Below are 18927 nucleotides of genomic sequence, written 5' to 3'. Positions count from 1 at the left end.
TCATGTAGCTAATAAACAATTTTGCAAGGCATATTACTTGACATGTCCTATGTTTATTGATCCTGTTGTCCTTACTTAAAGTTTATTGTTGGCACATTGATTTAGAACTGCCCAGAACAAAACTTGCACCATACATACTGTGCAGTTACGAGTAATTAATACACACCTCCCCATAAATTAATTAAAAATTACACATTTTTAGTCGTATTTATTCAACTTAATTAAATAATTGTTTATTCGATATTGTTTCATCTGGGACAGTTCAAGTTGAGTTGTGTAAATTGAACTGCAACTCAATTTGACTAGAAGTTAAATAAATTCCCCCTTACAAGACTAAAATATATTTTACACGTCCTGGTTTTCACATAAATGAATGGTAAAAATCACGTGTGAATATTTGGTTAAAAAATAAAACCAGCCATGAAGCTAGCAGCTCGAGAGTGATGCACGAGACTCCTCAGCGGACTCTGCCTCCTCGTGGGCGGGTCCCGCCAGGTTTACAGGAAATATGAGTATCAGGAAGTAGAAAGTTCTTGAGATTTGTTGTGTCGCCAAAATAACCACTAAACGTTCAAAGTTTAACTCGGTTAAAGACCGGACACGCACCGTGTTTAAAGAAACACCAAGTCTTACAGCTGCCTACGAAGTTTAAGGTAGGTTTTAGTTCAAATAATAATTCAGTTGAAGCGCTTTTTCTGCATGAAAATAAAAAGCCGAAAACATGTATGTTGCTTTGCATTGAGATAACTTCAGACAACAGGAAACACAAACAGAAGGGAAGTGTTTTTATCTTGTTTCTGTGCTTAACTGTGTTATGAGCAGAGAGGTTGAGTCAAAAAAGCAGCAAGTTAACACTGCCTGTGTGATACCTCCTGTATCTACAGTATATAACTAACGTTAGATCTGTAACGTTAGGTAGACAAGGAACGCTTCATACAACTACACCGCTCCTCCATAGACACTCCATGTCATTTACTAATGCTCATTTTACTAATCAATTTACTTGTTGATTATTTGTTTCACAATATTTGAATGAGTTTAAGTTAGTTGTATTTTTATTATATTTTATTTATTTACATTTTTTGGAGTATTTGCTTAACGTGGTCAAACACGTTGTGCTTATTTGGCAAATAAAAACAAACTGAGAAAATGACACTATTTCCCAGAGGTCCCAAGTGAGGCTACGTGTGTCCTCTCAACAGTCCACAACCCAAAGATATTTGGGTCAACTTACAACGATATAAAACTGAGGAAAAAGTACACATTTTCAGAAGTTTGAAGCAAATAATGTTTCGTATTTTTTATCTTGATACTTGCTTATTTATTATAATTGTTTTGGTGCTTAATTTTGACACAAGAGTACATGTGCTTTGAGAGCACTGCTAACATGCTGAAATGAACTTTGTAAATACATGCTAAACTTTCACAGTAGTACATTAACATACCAATTTCCATTTACGTTTTTTAGCACGGTAATGATGTTAGCAATGCTCAAAGACCAGCCAAGCCTGTACCAAGCACAAAGTACAGCCTAGACACATGAAATATGGGCAAAGGGTTGACAATGTAGAGCTGAGCCTGAGTCCTAATATATCCGCTGTGTTAGCTCTTTTCAAACAACAAGCCATTTCTCTATAATGGCACCCTCGGGCCAAACTTAACATTTTTGTGTTGTAATGATCTCAGAGTTGCAAAGTTGTATTCTCCATTTTCTACTCATCCAATGTTTTTGTCTGGCAGTGCCTCGAGTATGTCTGCAGACTTCACTTTATTCTTGTTGTTTGTTGTGTTGGCTGTAGGGCCAGCGGAGGAGAGGCCATGAATCGAGTCCCCCTGCAGCAGCAGAGCTGTGGGTCCTGGGAGCTGAAGGAGCGACTGGGCACCGGAGGCTTTGGGAACGTCACGCGATGGCAAAACAAGGTACACGGCGCACCATTCTAACGCCCATTATCATCCGTACAATTATATGTGTGGCTGTGATAGGGCACGATAGTAGACTGAATGGGGAAAACAATTAGGATCTTTAGATAACATCATTATAGTGACAAAAAAAAGATTGAACATTTTAAGCAGCCAGACGGGCAAGAACTAAAGTTGTTCTGCTGACGCTCCCCACCAGACATCAACACCCTCGCCATCAGTGCAATGTCATCAAAATGAAAGCTGTAAAGAGAAATGATTGTAGCGCTGATCAAATCTAAAGGTCGAAGCAGGCTTTTGTCAAGTAAACTAATATTTAAAATACTGACAACAAGTACATATCACAAATACAATACTTTATTTTCCTATTTCTAAATTAACCACATAGCATATATTTGTTTACATTGTGCCAAATTGGCACCATTAAAAGTATGGCAAACGCTGAATCTAAACATGTGTATCATGTCCGTGCGTTCATATTTTACAAAAGATTTTTTAATGCAAATCACGGCTCATATTTCTCCCTCCTCTTCCTGCGTTTAACGGGGAATTGGTATTGATACAACAAAAAATCAGTCATACATAATCCGAATGACATGACAACACTTCACAACTGAAAGCCAACTGTCTTTACGAATAGTATGACATCAGTCCAGGAAGCGGTGTTCTTTGTGCCCCGAGTGCTATATCACTCACTCCTAGTCACAGGATGAGAGCATTGTAGAGTTGCATCGGGACACTATGGGGAATAGGAACACGCCCGCTTAGTGGACCTTCCTCTTCCTCTCTCTAAAACTGTTCTCTCGTTGTATTACTCACAAAACTTTCAAGGCAAACTCAGAGCTGGCTTGGAGCCGTGCCGCGTCATCATGGGAGTGTGGATATACAAAAGATGGAGAGTCAGAAACTGTTGGAAAGCGCTCATGAGTATAATACCGTGGAAAAGTTTTCTTTTTCAGTTTCAAATGTAATTATTTTTTTTGCATAGACAGGCAGCGCCTGTTAAACGTTTGGTGGCAGCATTCCCGACCGTTGTGTGTTTGTTTACATTGAGTATACCTGTATAATTTAGCGTGAGTCCCACCTGTATTGTGTGTGAAATTCATTGTCTTGAAGATTACATCTGGCAATGAAGTTAGATTGTCATGTGATATAATTCTACCACTGTTTATAGTAATCAAGGACGGCTTGTTCATGAGTAAACAATGTATTGTTTAAAGAATCACAGCGAAGCACTGCTGATCGTCGCTGCCACGGCAGGTAAGGGTGTGTGACTGAACTTCCTCAGCAGGAAATGTCCCGCCTTCCTGTGTTAATGACAACGCTGTGGGCGATTATTAGCTCATAGATTAAGTTATGGGAAGCAGGGTGGGGGCCTTGTCCCGGATGATGCCATGAGAAACGGGCAGTGAGATTGCTCATCATTTTTGGAAAAGGTATCAGCATGCATTTGTATCCGTGTCATGGTTTGTGCTGCATTCATTCTCCCTTTTTTTATTATTACGAATATAATTATTACTAGTTACTACAAGTAACTTTTACTTTGTCTTGATTTTGGCGGTCCCTGTGGACGAAAGTGGTAATGTTTTCGAGCACCAGAGTCCCTTTAGAAAACCTCATTTTACTGCAGCCGGGTCTGACAGTCTGCCCCTCTCAGTCCTGGTTCTGGTTCTCCCGTGCCTCCCCTCCCTCCATCGGCCTGGGTCTCCAGCAGCGTGGTGTCGGTGTTGCTCTCCCAACTGGAATCTAAGCTGAATGAGTTTCTGGTGAACCTGCATGATTCCATCTGATTTTGCCAGAATCCGACGCGGTGGCACCGATGACGAGCTTTGAGAACAACTATAAAGAAATCATCTTCTCGCTGACGGTCTAGTTTACTTATGTGACACGTATAGATGCATCAGTATTAAATTAAGACTGTTCTATAACCAGTTCAAAGTTCCTCACGGTGACTTTACAGTATGACCACCTGAATATTTTTAGTGGTCGCTACTGAATTTACAACATTAATTTCCCTTTCGTACATAATGCATATAGGTAACATCTCAAACGTGTGTGTGTGTGTGTGTGTGTGTGTGTGTGTGTGAGTGATTTCAGGACACAGAGGAACAGATCGCCATAAAGCAGTGCCGTCAGGAGCTGAGCGAGAGAAACAAAGAGAGATGGATTCTGGAGATCCAGATCATGAAGAGGTCAGTTTCACGCTCGCATGCATCCACCTACTAAAGGGCCCCAGAACTAAATAAAAAATGGAGTTCCCTTTGAGTCCCACCACCATGCAGGCACATAGCAGCTTCATTATATCCTTCCCAGATGCCAACCAGTATCCTTTTCTTGCCATTTATTGGCAACATGGAGGAGAGAGGGGGGGTGACTTGCAGCAAAGTTTCCTGTTGTGTGTTTGTGTCTTCACCAGTAGGACACAAGCACATGTTTCAACAAGTGTTCCTGTGCTATAAACAGACATTTATGTGGGACTGTATACCATATAAGCGCGACATTTACTACAATAATAAAGCCATAAACTTTTTTAACGCAGCCCTGTGCCCTCGGGATCAAGTAAAAGACCAGTCTTGAGGTCATGCTAAGATCACAGATTTATTTTAAAGTTTTTGTCTTTCAAATCAATCAGCAGAGATGTTCGATAACACGCAGGAAATGAAGAAGAGCAATTTCTTTATTATTTTTGCCATGGCACCTTGACAAAGCTTGTCTCCTGATCCAGGGGTGTCTTTTTTTTTTCCCGCGGTGATGGATCTTGGTGTTGGACACACTTACCTCAGCTGGAGAAGTTGGTGACTTTCTCCCCTGATTCTTTTTCCCGTCCGAACTCTTTCACGCGTTTCCTTAAAGCTATTGTTTTGGCCCGGCAGATGTGTTGTGACTCACCGTGGTACATTCCATGACAAGCGGCGCACTTACGAGTTTGACATTTGACTTTAATGCACCCGTCTGTTTCTATGCACCCGTCTGTATTTTCTCAAAATACTAAATTTGCATCCCGAAATAGTAAAAAATCACACAAGACATTAAATCATTAGAACGGCATTGACATTTTGGGTTATTTTGGTCTGTTGGTGGTTATTTTGGACGGGTTAATGTGCCGCCTTCTCATTCTGCTTTGCTTTGGAGTGAGTATTTTATTTCCACACGCCTGTGTTGTCTATTAGCAGTTCCAGTCGGGTCACTGGAGTTGAATGGCATCTCATGCGGGTTTCGATTTTTCTTTTTTTTTGTCAGATGTGTGTGTGTGTGTGTGTGTGTGTGTGTGTGTGTGTTTTGTCATTTGCTGGTGCAAACATGAGTATAAAACCATTTCTTTCCTAGTCCCAGTTTAACAAGTGTGTTGTTTTCAGACAGACTTGGTCACGACCACAGCCCTCCCGTGCACCCACGCTCAACTCGGGGGTGAAAAACCATAGGGCAGGGGACACGTACATGGCAACCTACTATTATATCATTACAGCTACTTGCTTATGCAAAAACACATCACTTTCGCAATGTTTTTGTTTGTTATGATCTGTTTATAGAAATGATATTGCATCAATTTTTTCATCTGCTGAATGGTTTAGTAAAATATATTAATCCAACAATCTTGTTCATGTTTTGCTGTTCCCTCCCACTCTCCCGAACTCTTTTTATTTTTGATGTAAGCCGAAAAAGAGGCAGAACAAAGATGAGGGGAATATTTTCTGCGCCATTCATTGGCTTTGCAGGGGAAAATATCATGTTAATGGATGATAATAACTTAACCACAGCTTATTATTCCAGTGATGACTATCATATACCTCCTGCTGTTGTGGCCGTTCTGACACACTGTTGCATCTTGTTCAATGGTGCAGTTCCAGTCATCTTCCTGGTGCATCTGGTATCAGTTTGAGTTACTCATCTATTATATTTCTCCTTTTGTTTTCTCAAAGAGGGCTCGACCAGAAACGCATCGTGTCAATCGGAGTTATGAAACAGCGAAGAGTGAGAAACAGAGAACGTAACAGAGCAGGTCTGAGAGCAGAGGGAGTAAGGCGATAGGAAGGTTTGCACGTTAATTGCGAGAGCATGCCATTTTAGATACATTAGGTGGACACAGTGTTGATCTACATTGCTACATGCCTAATGCAGGTATATAATAACAAAATACTGTGTTGCATTACCTCAAAAAAAGTCTGGATAAGTTGCACCCAGCTCGGGGGTGGGGCCGCAAGATAAATCTGGGAAGCCGATGAACAGAATTAACAAAATGCTGCTCATTTTTTCAGACTTTTTTCTAATTCTTTTGTTCTTTTTTTAATGGAGAAATGAGTCCTAAAACCTGGAAATTAGTTTTTTTTTTCACTTCCAGTTCACACGTCCCAAAGTCAATGGGGATTTTGAATGTGTTTTTGGTTAGATGTCTCAAATATAGTCTGTGGTTACGCAAGATAAATTATTTGAAACGTTTAGTTAACATAAAATACGTCAGAGTTTTGAAGCTTTTACGTGTCTTAAAATGGCTGAATGACCCTAAAAAAGACTTCACCATGCCGACAAGTCCGCCTTCACAGCCTCGTTGTGTCCACTCATGTGACCATTGTATAGTTCATATATAGCGCAACGCTTTTTACTGCTGCTGATTGCATTCGCACTTCAAAAATCATAAAAGTGGTGTCCTTTGCGACGATTATCTTGCTAAAAACATGTAAGTATCACAAATGTTTGTTTGCCACGGCGCTCCAAAATCCAGTGAAAAAAACTCATTGGCTTTTTGTTGAGTAAACCAGTGTGATGCTGACAGAAATAAATCATCCCTGCAGCAGCACTCTATTAAGCTGTCGGGTTGTCCGTGCGTCTGGTCCGCTCTCGTGAAACAGGATATCTTGGGAACGTCTGGAGGGAATTTCTTTAAATTTGGCACAACTATTTATTTATTTTTTCTACGGACATGGATGTAAACTGCAACATGTTTGGTTGACGAAGGCATGCGACCAGTCATTTTAGTTTTCCTGTGAATTACTGGATACTTTTATGTCTTCAGGCCTTTAAAACCTACTCAAATAAGACAAGGAAAGAAATCATCAATGAGGAGGTGAACTTCTCACAACTTTTTGACGATTTCAACCAGGGTGGCAAGCAGACATCGCTTCATTTTAATGGGTCACAATCCCAAAACACTGGTCCAGATTTAGATTTCTACATTTTTCTTCAATTATAACTAATCTGATAGAAGACATCGTTCCGCTGACTGATATCTGCTCATTTTGACTCGCACAGGTTGGATCACGTTAACGTGGTTGCAGCCAGAGAGGTTCCTGAGGGAATGCACGAAATGATAACCATCAATGACCTGCCGCTGCTGGCCATGGAGTACTGTCAGGGAGGAGATCTGAGGAGGGTAAAAGTCTGTTTTATGTTTGTGAGTGTGTGTGTGCACATATGTAGTTTAGGACACTGGAGTAAAGCCCATAGACCTTAAGGTCAAATTGCTGAATCATAATAAATCATCAAGGAGCAGCAATCATAGAGTCCTTGTGAAATAAAGAACACACAAATGCCACTTTTGCTTATATTTCACTATTTTTCGGCCTTATTGCTCACCCATGAATGTGACTTGTTTGCACTTCTTCTGTGGGTGAAATCTGGAGCCTTTTCTTCAATCTGAAAATGACTTCAGTGTGTAGCCTCAAGGCGATAGACAATGTTGGCACCAGGCAGCCGTGGTAGAGGAGGAAAATGCCAACCGTCATAAAAACCGCAGTGTCATTAAAATTTCAAGGCATCCCAGATGGCCCAAAAACTAAGCGGTTGCCTCTTTTATCGGGCCTCCCACAAGTTTCCAGCAGTAGAACGTTTTAAATTTATTGTTTTAAGTAAAACAAATCAAAGGATTTACAGCAAAGCACTCATTTGCCAATTTGCAAAACTTCTTTTAGTTCAAAATCGCTGCCATGGATGCTCTTAAAAATCTGAAGAACGGTGCAAAAATGCCCTGTGAGAAAAACCTCTTTTCACATATTAGAGAAAGTGGACACTTGGGTTTGTTTTCAGATTAAAATCTGTGCCTGTTCAGGACCTACACTGTATGTCTGATCCCTTCCAAACACAATGTTCTTAATGGACCATCTGTTTTATTGAAGAGTATAAATTTCTAAAGCATCGATAAAGAAGACGGGTTGTCTGTGCTTGTGCTCCTGCAGTATCTGAACCTCTTGGAGAACTGTTCTGGAATGAGGGAGGGCTCCGTTTTGATCCTGTTACGGGACATTTGTGAGTAAACCCCGTCTCCACTGTGATACCACTTTAAAGTGTGTGTGTGTGTGTGTGTGTTTGGGTGTTTGGGAGAGTGATAGATTGATTGAGCTTGGAGCGTGATTAGTTTCCTGTAGTGGGGAGGAAATGGGAAATGGTCATGGTGACCAGTATCGTGATGTCACCGATGACCCACCAAACTCTTAGTCACCATGGCGACAGTGCACACTCAAAGAGGAGGTTTACATCGGACTCATTCACTCTCTGACCGCTGACGTAATGTACCAATGCTTTCATCAACAACACATTGTATATTACACGTATGGTATGGATCACACGTAGCTGGAGTGGAGAGTAGAGAGTCTCTCACACACACACACACACACACACACACACACACACACACACACACACACACACAACATAGAAACTCCTTTTCCTGTTACCAGTGGGTAGACATTTCCTAAGCATGAGTGATCCTCTTTAAACTGCTTTATGAGTGAGGGTAAAGACAAAGGCATGCACATCCACACCCAAACACACACTAACATATACACACTCACACAGTCAGGTGCCCAAAGGTCATGAGTTCCGCCTCGTTGAACCTACTTTGCCAGCACACACACTAGTCACCCTTTGATGCATAAATCAAGCGACATTGTAGTTTCAGCTGTAAATTGAGACAAGAAATATTTTAATCTATCTACAGATTAATGGCTACAGAATGAGTCTCATCCTCCTACGTTCTTATTAAATAATTACTTTACACAAGGCTGAAAAGCAGTGTTTTACCGCCCTCTGGATGAAATTATCAAGCCTGTTTTACTTCTGACCATTACTCAACCCGACAGTGATGTCACAGTGTCCTGGAGTACACCTGTACATCACTGCAGTTAGAAACACGATTTATTTACTTTTGTTAAAGAGCAACTTTACGCCGGCTTAAAATCTTGTTTTTGCTGGCCTCTAGTGGTCTAACTTCTTGCTTCTGGCTGCAATGATATAGAAGTGAACTTCGGGCTGTTTCAGTACACTGTGACATCACTGTTTAATGAAACAGAGCACATTCTGATGACATCCATGTGAAACTGAAACTGAAACTTTCAACCAGCGAGGGCAGTGAATCACTGCTTTTCAGCCTGGGGTTCGAGACTGGTTACAGGTCTTGGGGAAAACTATTGTGTGTATATATAAAGAACAGTTATGTAAAGCTTTTAAAGCTGAGAAAGATCTGATGATTTACCTCCAAGTAATGTCACTTGACAGTAGGGGCTGAGGAAGAAGAAAATAAACAGAATTGGGGGAGAAATGAGAAAGAAGAGGTCTTACCAGACTAAGTAATCTCTGCTTGAGGCTAGTGGCTTGAGGCTACGTTAGCCACCACTAGCACAACACAACTGAATCTCCCACAATCTGGCAGAGGGCAAGTCATGAGTCTGGCGATGTTAAAGGAGTGCGGTACTAAATTGCGCTAATGTCAGCTGATACATTGGCCCGGCCAATTTATCGGTAGAGCTCTAGTTTACATGCAGCATTAACCTCTTTCATATGAGAGTAAACCAGGAATCTTCAGCAAATAATTTACAACTCATGAGACTCTAACTCTGCATTTTCTCTTCTTCTTCTTCTTCTTCTCTCTCCCTTCAGCGTCAGCTCTGACCTACCTCCATAAGAAGAGGATCATCCACAGAGATTTGAAACCAGAAAACATTGTGCTGCAGCAGGGAGAGAAGAGAGTGAGTTAAATACCCTGTGAACCATCTTGTTATGACAAATACACCCAAACCACAACAAAGAGGACATATACAGTAAAGGCTTTTTTCTCCCCTTTTTGTGGGTTGTGTTGGATTAAGTGCAGGAGACTGGTCTCTCTCAAGTTCACATGTTTACCGTCACCAGTCGAGCACGCTCTGCTGCACTGATTATTTAATGTGGAAAACACAATCCTTCAGCTGATCCTTGCAGTTACAAGGAACGTTTGGGATTAACTTGCTCTTACCTTTTGCTCTGGGCCTCCCTTTATTTTGTTCATTGTATCCTCCAGCCTGCAGTAGGACATAGGGAAATGAAGAATGCTATATAAATGAGGCCAGACATATTAAAGAGGTTATATATTCATGTTTATCCTCACTGCTGTTTATATAAATTGAACCAAACAGACTTATCTGCACAAAGTTTATAGTTTTGCATGAACTGGCACACCAGAGAAACAGTAAATCCAATGTACAGACTTAGTTTCTGGTTTGTGTGGGAGGGTTAAGACTAAACGGTTGTATACAAATGGACAGAAAAGCATTGAATTGACTGATATATTCTTGGATACTTAAGGGTTTAAAGGAATAGTTTGACATTTTGGCACTTACTCGCTATTATGCTGGAGACTTTGATGAGATGATGCCACTGTCATATCTGTCAATTAAGTACAGTAGATGGTCAGCAGCCGGTTAGCATGGAAGACTAGAAACGGGGATAAGAGCTAGCCTGGCTCTGTCGAACAGCAGCAACATCTGCCTTGCTGGCATCTTTAAAGCTCACTTATTAACATGTTATATCTTGTTTGTTCGTCTGAAACAATTTTTTCTTTCCAAATTCTGATGCCTGAACTTGCGAATCCGAGTACCGATCCGATACCAGTGTAAAAAAAAAAGAAAAGTTAAACAGGTCTTATCGCTCTAATATCTATTTCACATTGCTGTGAAAACATCTCCTTCAAACGAATGTATTTATTCAAGTTTCCCACCAAAAACTAAACTTCACTAGATTACATTGAACCCATCATGATAACGTCATAATTTACCTTCGCCCAAAACTAATTTTTACTCAGTTTGAACGCATCATAACGCAACTCAATGGAACCTCCTTTAACAGCTGTTAGCTCTGTTATTTAGCCAAGCAGGACTGAGTTGCTCTCCGGCTGCTAACAGCTAACGTTAACTAGCTCTCCGCCTGCCGAGTTCAGCACCGATTTGTTGTTCACAATGTAGCAATGAGTAGTACTTGTTTACGCATGTGCAGCAAAGCTACCGACCGGATCAGTTAGCGAGCGACATGTGTTGTTGTTCCTAAGTAGTTTCAATGAGCAGAAAAGTAATATCACAACGTGATGTCGGATCGGTGCTGGACTTGCCGATGCAGCATTTTAGGCTAAATTGGAGCCATTTCCGATACTGGTATCGGTATCAGAACAACTCTGTAGTAAAACCAAAGTATAAAAACGAAAGAAAGAAAAAAGTACCTACAAGGTCTGTGGATTACTTTGAGCAACCGGGTCATGATTTCAGGCAAGAGACACTGCTGTTGAGTTTTTAAATGATATACTATATGCCATATAGTCCCATTATACTGGAGGGTGGGATGAACTGTCTCTTTAAGTTGTCCATTTGTAATTACAGGATAACATATTGACTTTTTTTTATTGACTTCTCATCTCTCTCTTAATCTTAGCTGATCCACAAGATTATAGATCTCGGCTATGCCAAAGAGCTGGACCAGAGCAGCCTTTGCACCTCATTTGTGGGAACACTTCAGTACTTGGTAAGTGATGAAAACCCGAGTGGACACATTTTCCACACCATCCTTTCACCATGTTCTGGACAGTAACAGCCGAATGCCTGTTCCCTCTATCTTCCAGGCTCCCGAGCTCATTGAGAGACAGAAGTACACGGTCACCGTGGACTACTGGAGCTTCGGGACTCTGGTGTTTGAGTGTATCACAGGATTTCGCCCTTTCTTACCAACCTGGCAACCCGTTCCTTGGTAGTACTACCATTCGGAAATTCCTTTCATTTCATTTTTTTAATGAGCAACTTTACACCAGCTGAAAATCTTGTTTTTGCTGGCCTCTAGTGGTCGAACGTCTTACTGCTGGCTGTAGTGAAGTAGCAGTGAACGTCGGGCTGTTTCAGTACACTGTGACATCACTGGTGATTTGTTTAAATGTCACAAACGTTATCATGAAGGAAGTGAAGTCATGTTTTCTAAAGCTAGTTTCAAACATTTCGCCCTTCTCAAATCAAATGTTTCCCTTCTTTTTCTTTTTCTTTTGCAAAACAAGCTTAACAATGAGGTTTTTGAAAGTTAAGCTTTGAAAGAACACACAATTGTTACGTGACTGGATTGTAACTCACAGGGAATATAATAATGTACATGGGTTGCCAAAGCAAAGAATCGCAGGATATGTGGGTTGTGCCCACGTCAATGCCCCTTGTGCCTCACTAATACGATGAATAATAGATATGAAACTCCAGGGGGTCTGATTACATAGAACAAAAACACCCTCCCTTACTTGCAATTTCAGTTCCTGGCACGTACTTTCACAGGTCGGAATTCACCGTGATTAAATTGAGGATGAAGCGGGGGGGGGGGGTTTAGGGTATGCAAGATATTTTTCAGGGCTTTTCTCTCATATAATCCATCTGTATCCTTTCTTAGGCACAACAAACTGAAGATGAAGCAGAAGGATGATATCGTCGTCTATGAGGACCTCTCGGGGGAAATCCGCTTCTCTAAACATCTGCCTCAGCCCAACGACCTCAACTGGTGATTTATATCTGTGACAAACACACACGTACAAAAAATTAAATCTAAATCAGGACTTTAGTCAGTCTAACGTGTTGACTGGTGTTTGACAGTTTGCTATTAGAGAGGCTGGAGAGGTGGCTGCGGCTGATGTTGAAGTGGTCTCCTCAGGAGAGAGGCAAAGACCCCGACGCTACGCCCATGGACTGCTTCTCCCAGCTGGAGGTCATTCTGCAGCTCAAGGTCAATTGAGTAAATCAGTCAGTTATCATTTCCCTTTGTCTCATCTCATTCCCCATGTGGACATCTTTTAGTACTTTCTGCTGAACAATACTGAAATATAACTTGTCAAAAGAGCGTCACGCTGTAAATTCAGGATGTTGTTTCCGTTTCAACTTTGATGGAAGCTGCTTGGATTGGATTGTGCACCTTTTAGATTTGAGACCAACACATTTACTTGTTCTTTCTGCACTCTGCCTGCCCCCCCCCCCCCCCGCCGCCACCCCAGCTGGTTCATGTCCTGAACATGATCTCCGCTAAAATCCTGACGTACTCCGTCTCGGACGAAGAGACCGTGGCAGACCTGCAGCTGAGGATAGAGAAAGACTCCAACATCCCTGCGGCCAATCAGGAGCTGCTGCTGGAGGCGGGGTTGGCCCTGGAGCCTCACGGACTGGCCACGCAGTGCGCCGTTGATTACACAGTAACGTCTTAACAACTCCTTCACACAGCAGTCAATAGCATGCTGTAATCATGGTAAATAATAGTAAAGTATCATCATTGTCTGTGTCTGCAGGAGATAGATGGGCGACGGACAGACTTTCCACTGGTCTTCCTGTTCGATCGTTCCTGTTGCAGCTATGAACCTCAGTTTGCTCCGCGCACCCTTCCAGAAAACATCCGCTTCATCCGTGAGTACCGGTACACAACAACAAGTATTTAAAAAATGTCTGCACATGTGATTCTGTGTCTCTTTTGTTGATTTCAGTTGAATCTGCCTCAGTGGCCTAAACACCAAGAACACTTTTGCGAAAACATTTCAAATGAATTGAGCACTCGAGCAATGATTTCCTTATGGGGCTCAACTAGGATGTATGCTTCATTCAGGGTTTGTTGTTAAATTAAGAAAACATAATCTGTAGCAAATAAAGACGTATGAAATGAACACAATAATCTCAGCACTCATTGAACCCACACACTGTTAGTACACAGAGAAACAAACATTCTGACCCTCCGGATTCATGGTTAAGGTCACTTCCAGGTATAATTAGGATGGAATATTTTTATGCTGACATGAACAATAAACGGAAGCTACAAACTGTAATAAATAGAATAACAATAAGCATGCAACCTTTTGCCCTTGTCTTTGTCACAGAAACCAGCCACAAACATGTTCTGGCCTACAGCCCTCTGAGGAGGACCTGCGGCCAGGCGTGGCACACCATCCGCTCCCTGAAGGAGGACTGGCAAAGACTGCAGCAGGGGCAGAAAGCCGCCATGTAGGAAAAACACACATTCTCAAAACTCCCACGCACGGCATAGGTCAACTGTTTGACAAAAACAAAAACGCGTGTCTTTGCCGCTGTCTTTCAGCATGAGCCTCCTGAGGTACAACTCCTCGCTGTCCAAACAGAAGAATGAGATGGTGTCCATGCACCAGAGACTCATGGCCAAGCTGGACTTCTTCACCACCAGCCTTCACATCGACATGGACAAATACCAGGAGCAGACAGCCACCGGGATCGGTACTATGTTACAAAAAAAACAAACACGTTGGTAGATAGAGGGCACGTTTACACTACAGCTGGCAAAATGGCATTAAAGCGGCTCTTTAATCGTAATTATTTATAGCTTAATTTGGTGGAAAGTGTCTAGAACACTTTAGTTTGCCACTGGCTAATGATAGTCTTTTTACATGTTCTAGCGTCAGAGAAACTCATGGGAGTGTGGAGGGAGATGGAGCAGACTGCTGTCAGCTGTGGTCAGGTACGTGTGTGTGTGTGTGTGTGTGTGTGTGTGTGTGTGTGTGTGTGTGTGTGTGTGTGTGTGTGTGTGTGTGTGTGCGTGTGCGTGGTGAAGGAGTATCCACTTGTGCTTTAAAATTACCCTTGTGTGTGGGTGTCTAGGCCAAGGTGAGCGAGCTGGAGGATGAGATGATGCAGCTGCAGCCGGACATAGTGGATGTGCAGCGGCAGCCGTGGAGGAGTGGAGAGACTCTGGACACGCTGTAAGTCTGTACCAAACTCAACTGTGAAAAAACAAACAAAAAAACCAAGTGATGATCTTGAACCCTCCTCTCTTCTTCCCCTTTCCTCAGCGAAGGAAAAGCCATGGAGCTGTTCCGCAAACTCAGAGAGAAACCCAGAGGTTTGGATGCCACGCGTCCGTTCACCTCTGGCATGACACTCAGCGCTACAGTGTTTCCATGTAAAAAATAAACCTGCCTCTTCTTTTCCTTCCCCTGCTCAGACCAGAGGCTCCCAGGGGACAGTCAGGAGGTGGTGCGCCTGGTGCTTCAGGCCGTGCAGTTCTACGAGAGGAAGCTCCGAGACTTCTACACACACCTCAGGTACTCCAAAGACAATCGCCACATTTTTATTCAACTCTTGGAAAACAGTTCCCAGATCACATAGAGCAGGGATTGTTTCGCCAGAAATTCTTCTGCAATGTGACGTTAATGTGATGGCGTAAGTGTAAGGTGACACATTTGCAACTCTTAATTAAGGGCATGCCAGTATTTGTAAAGAAGTGTAAAACATCACAACCTTTTATCAATGAAAGATTTCCTTTTAATTGAAGCCATCTGGTCTGCGGTTCCTGATGTGTAAAGTCATTTATAGACGGTCTAGGCTCTGGATGCTATACAGAGCACGTCTAGAATAACCCGTGGGATGGGACACTTCCTGTTCACAACTTCTTTTCTCCTTGTGCCTCTGTATTCGCACCGCCACTGTGGTTCTTGCGTGATGCAGTAAGACCGCAGTGTGCCGTCAGCGTGTGATGGAGCTGCTGCCGAAGGTGGAGGGCGTGGTCCAGAGCATGGCTGAGAGCGAGCAGGTCCTGATGAGTCTGCAGGAGAAACGACAGAGGGAGCTTTGGAACCTGCTCAAAGTGGCCTGTGTGAGGATGCACTGCTCACACACACACACACACACACACTTACTCTCCCTTTAGGGATGCCTAAATTGCATATTAACAAATAAAATATTTATATATGTATATTCCATATACTTTTTTGGGGGATGTGTATTTGGACTTGATACAAATAATATTCATAAAACAGCAGCAGGTGTGTCAAAGTTTCACTTCCAATTCATAATGTGCACCAATTAAAGTATTTCTTATATGAAAATCTCGTCAGCTTTTCTTCCTGTAAAGAAAAGATTATTATTGTCAGATTATGACGTGTGCTTCCGGAAGCCAGTAGCAACCAATTTATACAATTTAAATAACATCCACCCATCAATCAATCTGTAACGTTTAGCGACAAGGGAGGTGTGTGTGATGGTAGCTCCGTATGGCAACATCCTAGGCCCGCCCACCTTTTAACGGTCCAATCAAATGCAACAGATTTTATTTTAATCCGTCTTGTAACTGTGCACCCATTAAATGTTCCGTTTCACTGCGGGGTACGTTCAGTGCAGCAGCGGAAGGCTCTCCAACTTCCGTGTGTTTCACTGGGGCTTTAATTCTCGAGCACCGCTTTTTTCAGTGTGTTTTCTGCTACAATGCTCATCAAGGACGCGCTTGTCTTGTGCAGAGTAAAGTTCGCAGCCCGGTGAGTGGGAGCCCGGATGTATTACCAACCCCCTCTTCAGTGCCGCCTCTGCTGACCCCCAGGCACAGCTTGCAGCAGTTGTGAGTGCACTTACACACACACACACACACACACACACACACACACAGATACATACACACCTACATTACATTTACATTACATTACAGTCATTTAGCAGACGCTTTTATCCAAAGCGACTTACAATAAGTGTATTCAACATCGGTTTTCGAGAGAACAACGATCATCAGAAGTAATAAGTGCATGTCCTTTCCTCAAGCAAGCATCTAAGAGCATACACCAGCGCCAACGTACAGTGCAGAAACAAACGAATGCAGTAAGTGCCACGAACTAATATGAAAATGATAAGTGCAATAAGCTAGTATGAATACAATAGATGCTAAGTAAGTGCTAAGCGGAAGGCTACCACACACTGGGGTTTAAAGGATGTTTTCCCTTCAGAGTCTAAAACTCATCTTTAGAAAGTATTGTTCAGGACTACAGAAAGTAGTCTCTCACCCACACAAATATCGGCAAAACTGCACACAGAGACACAACTCTGAATGTTTTTAATTCACTACATCTGTGTTTTTCACACACCTGCCGACTACTTTTCTTTGTATGCCGACGATCTTCCTACAAATGCACTACTTTACTTCAGCTTCCACACACCGCTCTTCATCATCCCCGGAACCTTTTGGGGAATACAAAGGCACAATTACATTTGCTGTGCATACGCAGATGAACTATCATCAACGTTGTGAGTCTGCATGAATCACTTTGGGTGTGTCTGCAGTGACGAGTCTCTTGTGGAGGAGAGCAGGACGTTCGAGGGGCGACTCCAGAGTCTGCTGCACGACACCATCCAGGATTCCCAGAGCAGTATGGAGGTACTAACACTTGTTGTGGCGCCAAGCCGCTGTGTAGTTTATGATCATTTAAAAAATGTTTTTATGTGTAATGACTACTTAAAAGCACCACGTTTTGCTTTTTCCCCAGGTGTTGAGGGAGTGGCCGTGGCTGGATGGCAGTCAGAACTTCTCCAGCGACCTCTCCTGAATTTGGGGTTCATTCTTTGCGTACATGTGGTACTCTACTGCCCCTGTGTGGATGGGATGTCAAACTACCGGAGGAAGTGGTAGTAGCTGTTTTGAAAAGAATGTGAATGGAGTAATAGCTGCTGGCATATATTTGCTTAATGAGATTAAGGAGTGGGTAAACCTACTCGGGACGCCCGTCTGAACTTGTAAAAGAGGAGAATGAGCAACAAGCTGTTAGCGCAGTAAAGCAGATTTATCTTTGATTAGCATCAGGGGGATTTATTAAAGCTGGATCTTATATTTTTACCCATTTGTCATTTTAACAAAACATGAAATATGTTTTGGGGTAAAGTTGCACTTCATAATGCACAGATCAGCCACTTCATTGGCATCACGGATGGACCCAGATGACTCAAACCATTTAGAAAAACCCCAACCACATCTCACCGACATACATTCCTGCAGTGTTACTGTACGCTCCTCAAAACCGCTGGAGCACACAGGGAGCTACTTTAATCCATAAGCAAGAAGTGATAGAAAGCATGAATGTACATTTCCTTCTTTTTTACCAAAATTGACAGACAATAAAACTGTGTTGAACTTGTATCAGAAAAATACATATTATATTTGAAGATGTGTGTTATGTGCCTAAATGTAAATATGTATCCAGTTTCTCACTGGACCTATATTTTAATTGCAAATGTTATTTTAGTAAGACAATCATTGAATGACATGGGTGATGTTTGTAACTGTAAAATGACTATCATAAGTCTCTGCTGGATGACTGTCTGAATGTGATCTTTTTTTTTTTTTACATCTACTGCTAATTATATAGAGGGTGGACACAACAGCAACACTTGTACAATATTGTGCAGTCTAGTATCCCTGCAATCATTTGAAGTGCTCATTTTGAACTCATTTAAATAAAAACAAGATGAATTATGGTCTAAACTACGGGTTTCAAACATTTGTGTTTTGCTGAAACGATGCAAATGCAAAAAGAGTTAAATTTATGGATTGTGGCAAAACTGTGAAAACTGCTACAAAACTAACGAAATTAACATTTGAATTGGCTTTACCCCCATTCCATTTAAATCTGTGTATTATAGATATAATTCCAACTACTAGTAGTCTTTACGTGTGTAGATCCTACAAAGTGATGAGAGATGTTACATATGTCAAGTATCTGTCATATCTTGTATATCTGTGAACACACTATGCTGAAGTGTGAAAAGTGATTTGTTTTATCTTGAATACAGTATTTGACTTCATTGTAAATTATGTTTTCTTTGCTTTATTTCAATTTCCAACCAACCTTTTTATTTTAAAAGCATACACACCTCCAAATGAGTGTTTAACATTCTTCATTCATTAATTCAATAAAATCGGTTTGAGGTCCTAATTGTTGACCAACTCTCCTCCAAAGCACAGCACAGGTAAAGTGAAATGTAG

General features: G+C 41.8%; 1 protein-coding gene across 1 annotated transcript; it reads left to right on the top strand.

Moving 5' to 3' along the window:
* The first annotated feature begins 513 nt into the window (after positions 1 to 513).
* ikbkb (inhibitor of nuclear factor kappa B kinase subunit beta) lies at positions 514 to 18608 on the top strand. Its single transcript, XM_079270141.1, has 22 exons — positions 514 to 653; positions 1800 to 1920; positions 4018 to 4112; positions 7168 to 7288; positions 8091 to 8160; positions 9790 to 9878; positions 11587 to 11676; positions 11774 to 11898; positions 12574 to 12681; positions 12774 to 12903; positions 13169 to 13363; positions 13457 to 13571; positions 14036 to 14159; positions 14254 to 14405; positions 14585 to 14646; positions 14787 to 14887; positions 14978 to 15027; positions 15130 to 15229; positions 15633 to 15780; positions 16421 to 16518; positions 17232 to 17325; positions 17435 to 18608. The coding sequence occupies exons 2-22, from the start codon at positions 1819 to 1821 to the stop codon at positions 17492 to 17494; spliced, it is 2229 nt and encodes a 742-aa protein (XP_079126267.1). The 5' UTR covers positions 514 to 653; positions 1800 to 1818; the 3' UTR covers positions 17495 to 18608.
* The last annotated feature ends 319 nt before the right edge of the window (positions 18609 to 18927 follow it).

The sequence above is a fragment of the Melanostigma gelatinosum genome, assembly GCF_949748355.1.
Source record: "Melanostigma gelatinosum genome assembly, chromosome: 6".
In the NCBI taxonomy this organism is placed as follows: Eukaryota; Metazoa; Chordata; class Actinopteri; order Perciformes; family Zoarcidae; genus Melanostigma; species Melanostigma gelatinosum.
Note: the sequence above shows the minus strand (reverse complement) of the source record. Positions and strands in the feature narration are given on the sequence as shown.